General features: G+C 45.0%; 1 protein-coding gene across 8 annotated transcripts in view; it reads left to right on the top strand.

Annotated features, from left to right (window-relative positions):
• The window catches only part of ST3GAL3 (ST3 beta-galactoside alpha-2,3-sialyltransferase 3), a 175,992-nt gene that overhangs the window by 142,422 nt on the left and 19,620 nt on the right, over positions 1-13,950 (top strand). For all 8 annotated transcript variants that reach the window (XM_017824733.1, XM_017824737.1, XM_017824736.1 and 5 more), the window contains one exon: positions 6,996-7,142. In XM_017824733.1, coding sequence (XP_017680222.1) covers positions 6,996-7,142 — 147 coding nt within the window. The remainder of the gene's footprint in view (positions 1-6,995; positions 7,143-13,950) is intronic.

Below are 13,950 nucleotides of genomic sequence, written 5' to 3'. Positions count from 1 at the left end.
TGTGGATAGGAGAGAGGAAAGGAGAGGAGGAAGAATGGTCTCTTGGTTACAGACACTGAGAGTTCCTCTTGAGGAGGTGGTTTAACACTGACCAGTGTGATGCTGAGCAAGTTAGATCAGAATTTCACAAACACATTTAGGTCTCATGGGGTGAATATAAAGGATATCCTGCCACTGGGTGTCAGCAGCAAAGTCAGTGGAGTTGTACTGTGAGCTTAACAAATGTTCTGAAAATTCAGCTTAAGGTATCTGGAGTAGAGCATTGGGAGGTAATGGAAACTGGACATCATCTTTGTCTGTTTTTCTCCCCTGTAAAATGATGTAATACGTGCCAAATATTGCAGAGATGCTCTGAATATGGAAGTATTACTTGTAAAATACTTAGATATACGGTGATATAGGAAAAAATCTTGTGGGAACATTAGAAAGCCAGTGTTCACAACAGCAATCCTGAGGTGAAGTTGAGAGACAGTCCTACTTCAGCACTTACCAACACGTGGATTCAGCCTTTTAACCTTGGTATTCTTTTAATAGATGTTACATGAGTATGACATTTCATAAACTATGTCATAAAAATAATAGCAAAATAAAGGGACTGGTCCCTTACAGGAATAAAATACCCTGTAAGTAATGATGATATAGGGCCTGTTCTTCTCTGGGATTTTTCTGAAACTCCACTACTTTAGATATTTTTTCGTTGGAGGATTATTATTCACAGACAAAAAACCACAACGCAAACATAAATTATCTAAATCCATTCCTTTTACTAAAAACTTCCGTCTTTCCTAAGACGTTTCAGAACAGGAATATTTCTTCAAATTTTGGCTCAAAATCCAGCTTATATTTTGAACAAAGGAGTCTGTAGTACAGTCTATCCATCACCCTGCTTGCACATAGTGCAGACGTGTCTTCTGACACACCGTATGTGAGCTATCATTTGTGCTTTAACTTGTGAAACAGCATTCATCAGAGTTATCTTTGGCGTTTTTCTGCAGCTCATCTGACATGTTCCAAGTTCCGGTTTCTCCTCAGGACAATCTCTTTTTTTTGGCGGCGGTTTGTTACCTTACAACTGTGAACCACATCTTGCTCTCGGTTACGTGGATAAAACCGTGGAAATACGTTTTGTTGTTTTTTTTTTAAAAAGGAATTCCTTTTCATTTACAACGCAGCGTAAGAATAGCTTTGCTCTCCCAGCTCCTTGGAGCTGGTCCTGGCCTCGTGCTGCCTAATCCTGTGAAGGGGAAGGCAGCAGTTGTTATTAGACCAGGCACGCAGGAGGCTGACGTGTCTGTATTTAGGTTAGCTGTAGCCGTCAGTTATATAGGTCAAATGAAGCTGGAAATTCAGTAGGCCTGTTTGAATATGCTTATCTGCTTACTCATAATATGTGTTTGCAGGTAAACAGGGCAGGAACTTCCTACTGGCAACCACGGGAATGAGCACATTGCTGAGTTACAGCAAACTTGTGTGACACACCAGTGTCACTGGCTTTGGTCACCGTTGAAGTTGCTGCTTTCTGAGCCAGTATCTGTGGATGGGACAGCTTCCAGTTTCATGCATAGCCAGGGTGCCATGTCTGGCACAAAGTTCAAAGTTTCCAACTGCTACTTGGAATTAAGTTTCCCTTCTCTTGGGGTTTTCACCCTGGTTATCAAGCCTAAAGAAACTTGTCAGTGTGGTGAAGTATTACTAGCTCAACTCTATCGACAAAGAAGAAAATATTTTTGCTTTAAAAAGAAAAAAAAAAAAAGCTCTAGTAGTACCATGTATGGAGGTGCTTTTGTCTCCATCATACTTTGCTGCTCTTTGCTTGCTAGGTATAAAATGCATTAGTGTTTCACACTGAGAAACATTACTAAAATCTAAATTTGTGGTCTTTACAACCTGTCAGGAGTTCTTTTCAGTCCTGCAAGGATACTGGCAGATGGGGAATGCTGACAGGGGAATGGCCTGGGAAATTACAGCCATTTGATTTTAGACTTTGGTCAGTGAGAGGATGTTTTGGGAGAAGAAACGAAAATTATAAAAAAATTAGGAGTATCATGTTGTTACATAGTCCAACAGCTGCATCTCTTTTGACAGCAGAACAAAGAGAAGATGAGGGAAAGGCTTGAGCAATGTTCCTCCTTCAGGCAGAGTAAGAGCTTTTCAGTGGGGCAGATAAGAGTAGAACACAATGGTCTAGTCTCTAGAGCATTTCTGGACTCTAGAAACTGAAGATAGAATCATTCAGAACGAGTGCTGGCCATCAGAGCCATGTGCAGATGGTGGTGAGGAGTTCTTCATCGCTTTGAGGAAGTTGGGTAAATATATCTGAAGTGTGGGCTAGTGGGTCTGGCAGGTGACCATCAACCCAGACTGCAGGCTCTCAGCACCTCTGTTCTTGTTGCTAAAAATTCCTTGTTGCTGTGATAATTGGTGCAAATGATGCAACTTCATTTATATTGCCACTTGTAGAAGAGCATTTTCCAGGCCTCCATGTCTACTTGACCGCTGAGAAATGCAGCATTGGCTGATAAGATGGTTATTTTCTAGTGGAAACACACCTTCCACATCTAATCTGTTTATGACTGAGCAGAAACCTTTCAAAAGCCTCTGCAGATGGATTGCAGCAGTTCTGCTGTACCTTGTTTGTGTGACAGTGAGTGCTTGTGGACAACAGGTAGAGAATAAACCACATTCCAGCTTTGGTGGGGGCAGAGGTTTCAGTGAACTGTGATCTCCCAGGCACAATTAGATCTTGTGACTGGTACATCATCCCTTGACTTTTTCTTTTCCTCGTATCCTTCTTCCTCTCCATTTCTGGTGTTACCAGTATTTGAAAGAGCAGTAATCTCCATTTACCACAGGTTCTCTCTCCGGTCTCTTCACCTTGTTGCTCTGCAGCAGGTATTGCATACCCAGAACTTATTCAGCTTTGTGTTCCACGTAGCTGACCTTTGCAATCTCCCTGTCCCCTTCCCATCAGAGTTAGAAGTCTTCAAGAACAATGCTGCTTGTAATCCTAAATCCAGTAGTAACACAGAGGTACAGAAGAGGCAGCACCTGTTTAATTGGGATGCAGTGGCATTACCCCTCATTTTGCTCATTATATTATGAATGTTGTTATTCTGGGAGACTCAGCCTGCTTCTAGTGGTTTATATCTTCCAGTCAGGTGTGCCTCTTGGCTAAGGCTCTAAGTTTCCATATTTTATTTTAGCGTATTTTGTGATTTGCCTTGGTAAATCTGAAAACAGGAGATGGAAAACTGAATGAAGACAAAAAATAGTTTACAATCAGCTGTGCCAATTACCATTCAGTATTCTGCAAATGGACAAAATGAGGGATTGCAGCTGGATTGTCTTGTCCCTGGAGCAATTTGGTGAGCCCTGCCATTTTTTATCGCTTCCTCATAACTTGCCATCTTTGGTCTGTCATATCTGTACTGGTTTATTCCTGGAGTGGTGTCTCTAGAGGTGGTGTCTCCTTCTGCCTCTCTCCCTGGATGGGAGCTGTACAAGAGGCTGGCTTAAAAGCCCAGGCCTATCTAACTTCTTAGGTAGTTTTAAAAAGTAGTCTCCTCTAAAAAGCCTTTAGTGATGCCCTTTGCAGTTATACAATTTTGAAAATACTCAAGATTGCATAAAAAGTGCTGTGGCCCTCATAGACACGTTCTTCAGTCATATTCTCCTGTCTGCCTCTCTCTCTTGGTGCTTGGTTTTTTATGCTTATAGTATAAGCTTTTTTTTGGCCACCCGTGGTACCATGAATACTGATCTGTGGCTGAGGCTCTGGGTGCACAGTAATACCAACATACCAAAAAATAACAACAGTGGGAACTTAACATAGGGAAACACAGTTTCCAGCCTGGACCCTCTGGTTCCCACCTCAGTGCCAGGAGGTGATGAGGCACTGTCAGAACATTGCCTGAGCAGTTTTCAGGCTTATTTTCTGACTGCTTATTATGCTAATCAGGAGTTATTTCATCCTTAGAAGCCCACCCGTGAGCACTGCGGGTTTAATCACTGTAGCAGAGAACAGAGGGTCCCCCCAACCTACAGCTGCGACTTTGAGCTCCCGAATCTGGCAGGAACTTGCGGTGCCTTCCCTCCCGGTGCCTGATGCTCCTCGGGTGGCTGCTGGTCTCCTCCCAGCCTAAAAAGGGAAGTAATTGCCTTGGAAACGCCGCGGAACATCTGGGTCCAATCAGACTGAACATCCCCGGCAGGCCGAGCATCGGCGGTAGCAAGGAGCCTTGGAAGGGTCTGCTCTCCGGAGCCTTTGGAAGGGGCTGTGCTCCGGAGCCTTGAAGGGGCTGTGCTCCAGAGCCTTGGAAGGGGCTGTACTCCAGAGCCTTGGAAGGGGCTGTACTCCGGAGCCTTGGAAGGGGCTGCGCTCCTGCCGCTGAGGGGGTTGCGTCAGGGGAGCAGCCTCCTGGGGCTCCCAGCGTGGTGGTGCTGCTGCCTCTTGTAGCTTGCCAGTGACAGACAAGCTGCAGAACAAAACCACAGGGCCTGAGACGTAGCTGAAAGCTGCAGGGCTCGGAGAGCCAAACCACAAGGCTGAGAATTTCAGTAATTGTAAGCCAGGAAAACGGTTTTTGGTTCTTTAGGCCTATACGGGGCTTTGCCTGCTGTATAGGTGGAATTGTGAGAGCTGTCTGCTGAGACTGCACTGTTCTCCCTACAATTGTTTTAGAAACTACAGCGGGAAAACACACCAAAATGAAAGATTACCCCAGGTGGCCTTCAATAATAATGTCAGGGGAACTGCCTCGAAAAGTTACAGAGAACACAGAGCAAATAGAAATGAGACAGAAGGGAGAAGCCAGAGCAATTTCAGAGCAGTGTGATAGCTGAGGAAACTGGTTAGGGAGATAGTCATGATGAGCAACGGGAGAAACAGCTACGTAGAAGGGACCAAAGCAGACAGGTTGTATTTCCAGCTAGGAATAGGGACCCAGGTTTATTTTGCACTGGCATTGAACTAGCTCAGGGGAGCCCAGGTGTGGTCGTCGTGGTTCACACAGCTCTGGGAAAATAGGCAGCAGTGGAATGTGTAGTTACCTCCTTTTGGACAGTTCAAAGCAGCAGCAGGGAATGAAAGTCTCGAATGTTTATAACCTTTCTTCTTTTTCTTTTCTCTTTAATGTTTTGTGTGTAACATAAAAGCCATGTAAAACCTACTCAAATCCCAGAACTTGGAATCTCCTATGGAGTGTAAGTCCAAACAAAAGACATCTTTTGTCCACTTTAAATAGCTTTGCAGACCTTTGGTTTTGAATTGTTTGCAAAATTTAGGCAATGCCATATTTAGAGTTGCATGTGAAATGGTAATTGAACTTATAAATTTATTTTAGTTTCAGGGTCACACACTATTTTTCCAGGGTGTGCCTGCTTAAGCCTATGATAAGATGGTTTCACCGAATGAGTAGCTGTTCAAGACTTTTGTTTATCATCTTCATTTCTGTGAGACTTGGAACATGCTTAATGCAATTGGAATCTGTGATTTTATTTAATTTTTTTCCCCCTCCTTCTGTGGAACTGAAAGGCCTCTATTTCACATTTGCCTTTAGGAAATTCCAAAGGTTTAATATTTATCCAATTTTTAATGAATTTTCACAAGGAGGCAAAACTCAGCTGACATACCAAATCCCTCAAATCCCTCAGTCAAATGGATGTTGGACTTTATTAACATTTATAATGGGTTTTTTCTGGTTTTTTTTTTTAATGCTGGGATCGTTCAGTGACTGAAAGTGTCTTATTATAATGGAAAGTGTTAGACTGCTTTGACACTGGGCATTCTTTCTAATTCAACTATGATGAAAGAACATGAGTGTTAATAAGGAATTTTTTCTATTTAGGGTCCTGAGAGCACTTCACCATTGTTGAAATGTGAACCTAAACTCACAGGATGCTTGCCCTGGTCATCAAAAGTGTATTGTGTTTGGGCAGTTTTGAGGGGACACAGGATAGCAATGGGGCTTGGCTTTCCTAGACTGCTGGTTAGGATGACGGTGTGCGTCCTCCTCAAGTTTGCTGTGTTAATGCCTTTTGTAGCACGAGCCATCTGCCAAAGTTTCAGTTTCAGGATATGAAATTCAGCAGCTAAAGATATCCGTGGGATTGTTCCATAAAAAACCCTCGGTAAGGTGTTTGGCAGCACGTGGTGTGAGTTCACAGGAGCCGAGCGCTAGGCTCCGAGTACAAGGAGCGTGTGAAATGCAGCAGGCATGGGCTGCAGCAGAATTCCTGCTGATAATTGCAGGGGTGATCACTGCTGGGCAGGGTAAGCTCCTGAGGATTTTGCAGGGGATCACCAACATTCTCAGCAGTGCCCTGAAAGCAGCTGTAAAGTCGCTGTTAAGCTGCAAACAATCCAGAACTGGTGTAAATAACGAATTCCAAAACGTGTGGGTTTTATGTAGAGTGTAGTGTCTGTCTCTTTTGCTTGTCAGGGAGATCACAGGGAAGATGGCTCAATGCTGTGAGAAGGAGGCATTCAATCAGATTACCTGCCCAAGCTACTGGTTAGCAGATTAAAAGTCCTGCCATCCTCCCTGTGCCCTGCTCTGTATTAACCTAAACAGTAGTTGAACATTAGAATGCAAATGTTCTCTAAGTTCTTTGAACAAGGAGCCTCTGGTTATTTTGGGGGTACTCCATGCTATACCATGTGAATGGTATACCATGTGGCTGAAATGCCAATAAGAGTGAAAAGATGGCACTAGGGAGGGGGTTATTCCTGCTGAAGGTCAAGCCTGTCTGTCCTCCTCACAGTTGCTATCCAAACTAGCTCAAGTGCATCAGTCCATGCTGCTGTCATCTCTCCAGGATGCACAGATCCCCTACAACCTTACACTAGTGCCCTGTGGCAGTGAGCAGGGACAGTAGGAACTGCTACCATTAGTGCATTTTAATATTTTTTTAAATAAAATAATAGAAATCTATATTTTGTATGTAACTGTGTTTGTTGTTTTACCTTTCTTTTTCTTTTTTTTTGTTGTTACCAGAGTGCCTCTGATGGCTTTTGGAAGTCAGTGGCAACCCGTGTCCCAAGAGAACCTCATGAGATACGTATCCTGAATCCCTACTTCATCCAGGAAGCAGCTTTCAGCTTCATCGGACTGCCTTTCAACAACGGCCTGATGGGCAGAGGGGTAGGTATAAAGCAAAGGAAGCAAAACCACAGAGAAGGATGAGAGAACAAGCAGCAGACTAGGCTGTTCTTACTTTTCCTCTGGGCCTCTGTTGTTGGACATTGAAGGGAAGAGACTTTGGCTCTGTTATGGTGGCAGCACTCAGTCTCCTGCAGACCAAGGCAAGATCCTTCCTGATCTGAGCATTGGGGGTGGGGATCATCAACATTTCAGCAATGCCTTGAACACCACTGTGAAGTTGCATCCCAGGCTTACAGTAGAGGAGGGTAAAGATTGTTTTATGAGGCCTTTGGTAAGAAATTTTGATCTCGCAGCAACAGGTTTTAGATGTAAAAGCTCACAAAAGAAAACAATGCAAACCTCAGTTTTAGGTCATATTTATTAACAAAATACCTTAATGGTCATTCTCATATCTCTCACCCCCAGTGCAACTTTTTGAAGTGTTAGTATGGAGTAGGTGGTGACTTGGGTTTTCTGGATTATCTCACATTGCAATGCTGTCCTCAGAACCTATTTATATTTGCTCTACGTAATATATCAGCCATTAGAGTAAGTATTGCTTGGGTGGGTAAATTGCTCATGTACACATGTGATATAGTTGTTGATAGAGACCACACGTGACATTTTTGGGCACATTAGCACAGCTGACAAACCCAGAGAGAGGCACTTTCCCTGGACAAGGTCTGCTTGCTCTGCCCCTTCCTTTGCTATCAGCGCAGGAGATTTGCCATGTTCGCAGCATGGATTTGGACTAGACAGAATAGTGACTCATTTTCCATGCTCTAATTATATCACGAAGACTTCAGAAATATTAGAGACATTTGCTTTGTGCAAGTCAGATGGGTGGGTGCCTGGAGATAAGACATTTCCTTCTTAAAATGCGATGTGCGAGATGTGCGGACAGATTCAGCCACATGGAAAGGGCCTTTTGTAAAATGCACTGCCATGTGTGTGTATGTACATAACAGAAGCTGTCACAGGATTCTGGGAGCGCTGGATTTTTGTTCTGGGAGCACTGGATATTCCCATCATCTAGGAATTAACTTACTTCACCTCTCTGCATTCTCCAGAACTTACCCTTAGAAAGACGAGGTCTTGATTTGTCTTCCAGAAAATCAGGACTGCTGCCCCAGTAAAGGACAAAAATCATCAGACTTTCGCCTTTATTTTTCTCCAGATTTGTTTTTTATTTTTAAACACGTTATTTTAATACACAAGTTATTACTTAAACTGAGAGAAGAGAGAATCCGGAAATGAAAATGCTGTGAACTGAAGTTTATGGGGTTTTGATAGGTTGTTTAACACACACTGGATTGGGAAGTGAAGGCATCTTAATTGAAACCTGATGTTTCACTTCACAAAAGTCCATTTGAGCATTTAAAAATAGTTTATGGGGCTTTAAGGCAGGCAGTCTTTGCCCATGACCCCTGCTAGACTGTGTGAATTGTAGTTTATTCCTTCAGATGGGGCAACGGGAGCTCTGCAGGTGCACGTGTGGGGCTGGGATGTCAATGTGTGCTGGGCTGTCTGTGCAAGGACGCTGATAGAGGGATTCTGTCAGAGTTTTAAAACAGAGAGAATGTTTCTAGCCTGTGAGTACAAATTTTACTGCAGACATCAACTGTGGACTGCTGTCATGGAGCTGTGGAGACTTCACACGTTAGTGAATGATGCTGCATCAGTGCAGGGCTTAGAGCTTTGTAAGTGCACAGGCTCCAAGAGGAACTGCTGCTGCCAGTGTAAAGAGGGAAGAGTCTTGGTAAGATCCCGGTGATACAAGTTTGCTACTGACCTTTTTTCACTCAGAGTTTAAATGGGAAGAATGGAAGTTAGAGCCCATAGGCCAGGAATCCACCGCTCATAAAAGATTTGTGAGACATCCAGCAGGATGAGTCAGGCAGCTAGAGCGAGGAGAGTTGCTCCACAAGACCCAGTGTGGCCCAGCAGCTGCAGAGCATAGCTGGTTGGGTTCAGGGTCGTGCTTTAGAGATGAGAGAGACAGCCTGGAAAACTTTGCACAAGAAAGAAGCATATGAACATGGAAAGGAAAATGCTGACATCTAGTAAGCAAAAGCACAGCGAACAGTGTCCTGAGTTTCTCCGAGGAAATTGGGTTGGAGGCAGATTGGTGCCCCCGTGCTGCAGTGTGCTGTGGTGTGTTGGACAGGAGGATCAAGGCTGGGGATGCCTTAGTAATCAAGGGCAACACAAAATCCTCATAAAAGAGCAGTAATATTCCACTCTTCTTTGGTTCTGATGCCTAAATAAACTTCAGTGCTTCTCTTGCACACCACATATGGTAACAATGTGCTGCCAATTAACTTTGTAATTTGGGGGCTTTTTCAGCAAGGTTGAGGAGAGCTAGTAAAATAGTTTGGGGCTGATCTCAAAGCGTTTTTCCCAGGATTCAATAAAGGGTGAATGTAGTAACATCCTCTGCTTTGATAATATAATTTGGGCCAGATGGTTCTGGAGGATAGTAGTGGTGTGCAACTCAGACTTGCATTTTGATTGCACTTGTAGCACTAGTAGCCAAAAGTCTGAGCAAGAAGCAAAACTGGTCACCCACAATGAACAGTGACTTCTCTCTGGGACTGGTAAAGTTTTTCAGGAGTTTTCTCAGTCCATTTACTGAAGTCTTAAGAGAGGGAGAGTTGTTCCCTACTGCATGTGGACTTTTTCTTTTCTTGAGTTAAGCAGATGATAAAGAAAAACCTTCAGGATCCTAGCAATGTCTGGGGAAAAATCGTTGTTAGTGCCTGAAGACGATTTAGCACAAAAGAAATGATCTAGTAAAGATCCTCTCTCTAATTAAAGAACTCTGTTAAGTATGGGTGCAGGGTTGGCTTTCTCATTAGCCAAAGGTATGTATGTGATTTTTTGTTCAGGTGGAAGTTCTGTGTATAGAGGTCTTTGGGCAATCAAGACAAACCAGACATCACTGGTGTTGCAGCTGGTAGTTCAGGCAGGCAGCATCCCTTACACTGCAGACAGTTTACTGAACATTAGTTCAGGGCCATTGTTGCTGGTGGCACATACACCACTAGGGATGGTCATTGCCCTGGTGCCTTTTGCTGTGCAGTGAATAGTCCTGTCCAGTCAGGAGTGCTCAGAGCCATTGCAGCAGTGGCTTTCTAGCTCCTCTGGGAGCCCTGAGCCTGGTGTGAGGTGGCCAGGAGGACACTGCACAAATTATCAGGACTCTGAGGACTCCAGTGCAGACTGTGGTGTTTGTTTCTCTCTCTGTGCTGTTGCTGTGCATCCACAGATCTTTTTATGATTTAACTTCTTATGAGAGTAAGGTCTAAGGCCCAAAACTGTAAGCCTTTGATTTGTTCATGTGATGGAAATGGCTTAATCTATAAAGAGATAAAGCATCCTTCTCTGGGCTTCACCCAGCCTCAGCACCAGCGTGGTGAAGGAGGAGCCACGTGTGGGAGGTGTTACCAGGCTGTGTTAGGCACCCAGCCATGGATTAGCACCTCTTCAGGGTGCTGACAGCCCTCATGAGCTCAGGGATTAACCTCTGATGCTGGAGTGTTAGCACATCCTGGCCCAGGGCTTCTCTTAGCTGTTAGTTTGGTTTTGCCTGTGGGCAGTCAGCCTTTCTGGACATGCCAGTGGGAACCCTTTGCTCCTTAGGCAGTTTTCAGCTCCCCTGGGTGGTCATGACCCTTCCTCTCATGAGTTGCCCTGTTGTCAGCAAACTTTGTCTCCCGGGCTGTTCTTACTGGACCAAGACTCTGTGAAGGCCATGTCTTTGGACCTGTTGGGTCTTTGTGAAGTAGAAGAGAAGTGGGGAATGGCAGGAGCAGAGCAGTCTGCCACTCAGTCCTTTCCATTTACATGCTGCTGCTTTTTTTGCACTCTGATGGCATCTTCTAAGACACATAGAGGGACAGGTAAAGGGCCACTGCAGCTGCAGTCAGTTGAATGTAGAGATGACTTGTTATTGTAAAGCTTTGAGTCTGCATGACAGCACATCTGCTTTGTGGGCTGGACTGTTCCATCCATTACCACTGCAGTGGGATCAGTCCATGAGCTGCTGGGGAACAGGTGCTTGGACAAGTAGAATGGAGCAGGTAAATGCAAACCAGCCGCTGCTTGGTAAAAGCCCAGCCATGTGCTTCTGCGCATGAGGGATGCAAAGTGACTGAAGGAGTTTAATTCTCAGTGAGAGAGTAGGCCACGAGCTCCCATTTAGCGTGGGGTAAGCATATATGTGGTTTTCACAGAGCAGATAGCATGTCATGCCCTTGCTTGCCCTCTGCTAAATGCTTAGGTCCTTTAGAAATACTCCCTGCATGGCACATGAATCTGCTCCGTGGCAAATGGTGAATCAGAGCTTGTGCATCAGGTGGATGTGGTCAGAGATAACTTTGGATTGGGCTAAGGTGTACTGGAGCTCAGCAGTCAGCTGCCAGAAGGGAGTTGGTGTGCAGCTGGGTTGTCATGTCTCCAGCAACCAGCCACTGGCTCCCCGTTTGCTGTGCTGCAGACCAGCAGTTCTGCAGGCTCTGTCCCCCTCACAGCAAGGGATAACTAGGGGAGGTGAAGGAAGAGCATTGCAGATGCGCTGCTTTGTCTTTTGAAGCCAAATATTGTAGCTGATTTCGTGCCTGAATGGAGGTAGCTGTGGGAGCAGCAGTGTGCCTTGTAAGTTCCTGTGACAGGGATCACTCCACAGAATGCCAGGCAGTGGTCTGCTCACAGTGAATGATACTAAATTGCTTTTTATGCTGTATTTCTAAACTTTTCAACTAAGGGGAATGAAGAGCGGGTTTGGGGTTGCTCCTATGCAAACATAAACAAAAAGAAAATACTGTTGAGTGTGTTGTGATTATTATAGGTTTTTCTATATGTCTTTTGTTTTGAAAACTTCATTGCTATTAGATGACCAGGTCTGTAACTGATAAAACTAAGGTAGCAATTTTTCCCAGGTAAGCAATTTTTCAGGTTTTCCCTCAAATTTAATATAGTAGTCAGGCCAATTTGAATATGTAGGTGCATTATTGTTTGTAGGGAGTTTATTCTTTAGTAACACTTACCTTTTAATTGAAAATGGTAACATTTGGAATAGTCTGAACAATCCAATAAGTCTTACCCTGAGCCAAATAAAATCCCATAAATAACTGGAATTCATTTAACATATTAAGGGAGTCAAATATTTCTAAAAACAGATTTACAGCAGTCATTTCCTTCCAGTCCAGCAGGCAGTGACACAGGAATGACCCGGGCACGGAATGAAAAGCAGCAAGAGCTTTTCACATGCACCAGGCAAAGAGCAGTTCCGGCTCAGGTTCAGTCACCAGCACTGGGTCTCCAGCACAATCCTGTGAGGTGATGCTCACCCCCAGTAGAGTCCAGAGGAGGGCTGGTGTTCATTTCTGCTGACTGACTTCTGTGAGTAGAAGTCAGTCTTTAAAGCCTCTTCAGGGGGACCAGTGGAAGATGAAACATCAATGTCTTGAGGGAAAGCCTTTTATCTTTCTGCTTGCAGCAGAGAATAGTGTAGGAGCAGTTAGGAGAACCAGTCCCATCTTTGTACTGCTAAAGGCACTTGTGGTCCCCTGACCTGGTGGTGCAGACTGGCTGTGTTTGCACTGCACAGAGCTTGCAGTGGTCCCTGAAGCAGCACAAGACCAGAAGTCTTTGCCTCTCTTGTCTTTATGCTTTTCTCACCAAGATCCACCAAGCATGTGCTCATCTCAGCCATGGAGGACGTGTACCCTTGGAAGGAGCCAGGCTCTGGAGGCTCAGGTAGCCTTTGCCCAGCACTGCTGCAGTGACACGTTGCTCACCACTGCTGTGTTTGCTGCTTCTGTTTGTCACATGGCCTTTTAGTGTCGTCTCTGGCTCATCTGTCAGTCTGCTGCGTTCCCTCAAATGGGACCAAGCAAAGGGCTGATCCCTGGGGAGCATTATATTAGATATTACATTTTCCAGATGTTTGGTCTTAGACAAGCAGGACAGGCTTGAAAGTGTGGACTTCCAGTTCTGGACATGTTATGCAGTGAGGTTGCCCTTGTTGTTTACCAGGACTGGAGAGAGGATGATGAACCTGTTATCTCCATGGGCCCCAGCTGGGACAGAAACCACTGACACACAGCAGGCAATACAGAGCTTGCAAGGCCAATTTCAAGGCTTATGGCAGGGAATTGACAGGGGGAGAGGGCTGCCAGTGCTTTCTGGGGCTTTGCTCACACTGATTGATGGGCACCAATTCAGGTCCAAAACTCATCATGACCACATCTGAAGCAGTGGTCCTGTTGGGCCACTCCAGGCAACCCCATGCCATGGCATGACCTGTACTGGCCAGTCTCTGGGCAACTGGGAGGCATCCCAGGAGGCTCCTGCCTCAGCACTGGCCACTGTTGAGCTCCTGCTCTTTGACCATTTGGTCGAAAGCACCATTTCTTGGTGATACAGGAACACCCAGGCACACAGACGGCCATGAGCAGGAAGACAGGCTTTGAGCTGGTCCAACACCAGAGTATTATTTCTGAGGCAGGATGCTGGGATTTTGGGTTTTTTTCTTAGCAAAGGGCTAGAATAACAAGAGACCTGCTCGGTTGTTTGAGAGAGTTGTATTTTCATAACTCAATGCAGGAGGTGTGGTGGTTGCTTTGGTATGTCTTTGGGGCACGGCACAAGGGTGTGTGTGGTGAGATAGCACTGACGCATTGTGCAGGGCACAGCAAGCCAGATTTGGCACAGCCATGTCCATGATGCCTAACTTCTTTTGGAGTGACTTGTCCCCCAACTTGCCTCATGGGTTGTACATGGTCTGTTAGATCCAGATTGGGGC

Source organism: Lepidothrix coronata, unplaced genomic scaffold, assembly GCF_001604755.1.
Source record: "Lepidothrix coronata isolate B3197 unplaced genomic scaffold, Lepidothrix_coronata-1.0 Scaffold112, whole genome shotgun sequence".
In the NCBI taxonomy this organism is placed as follows: domain Eukaryota; kingdom Metazoa; phylum Chordata; class Aves; order Passeriformes; family Pipridae; genus Lepidothrix; species Lepidothrix coronata.
The sequence above is the reverse complement of the archived record's forward strand: the minus strand, read 5'-3'. Positions and strand labels throughout refer to the sequence as shown.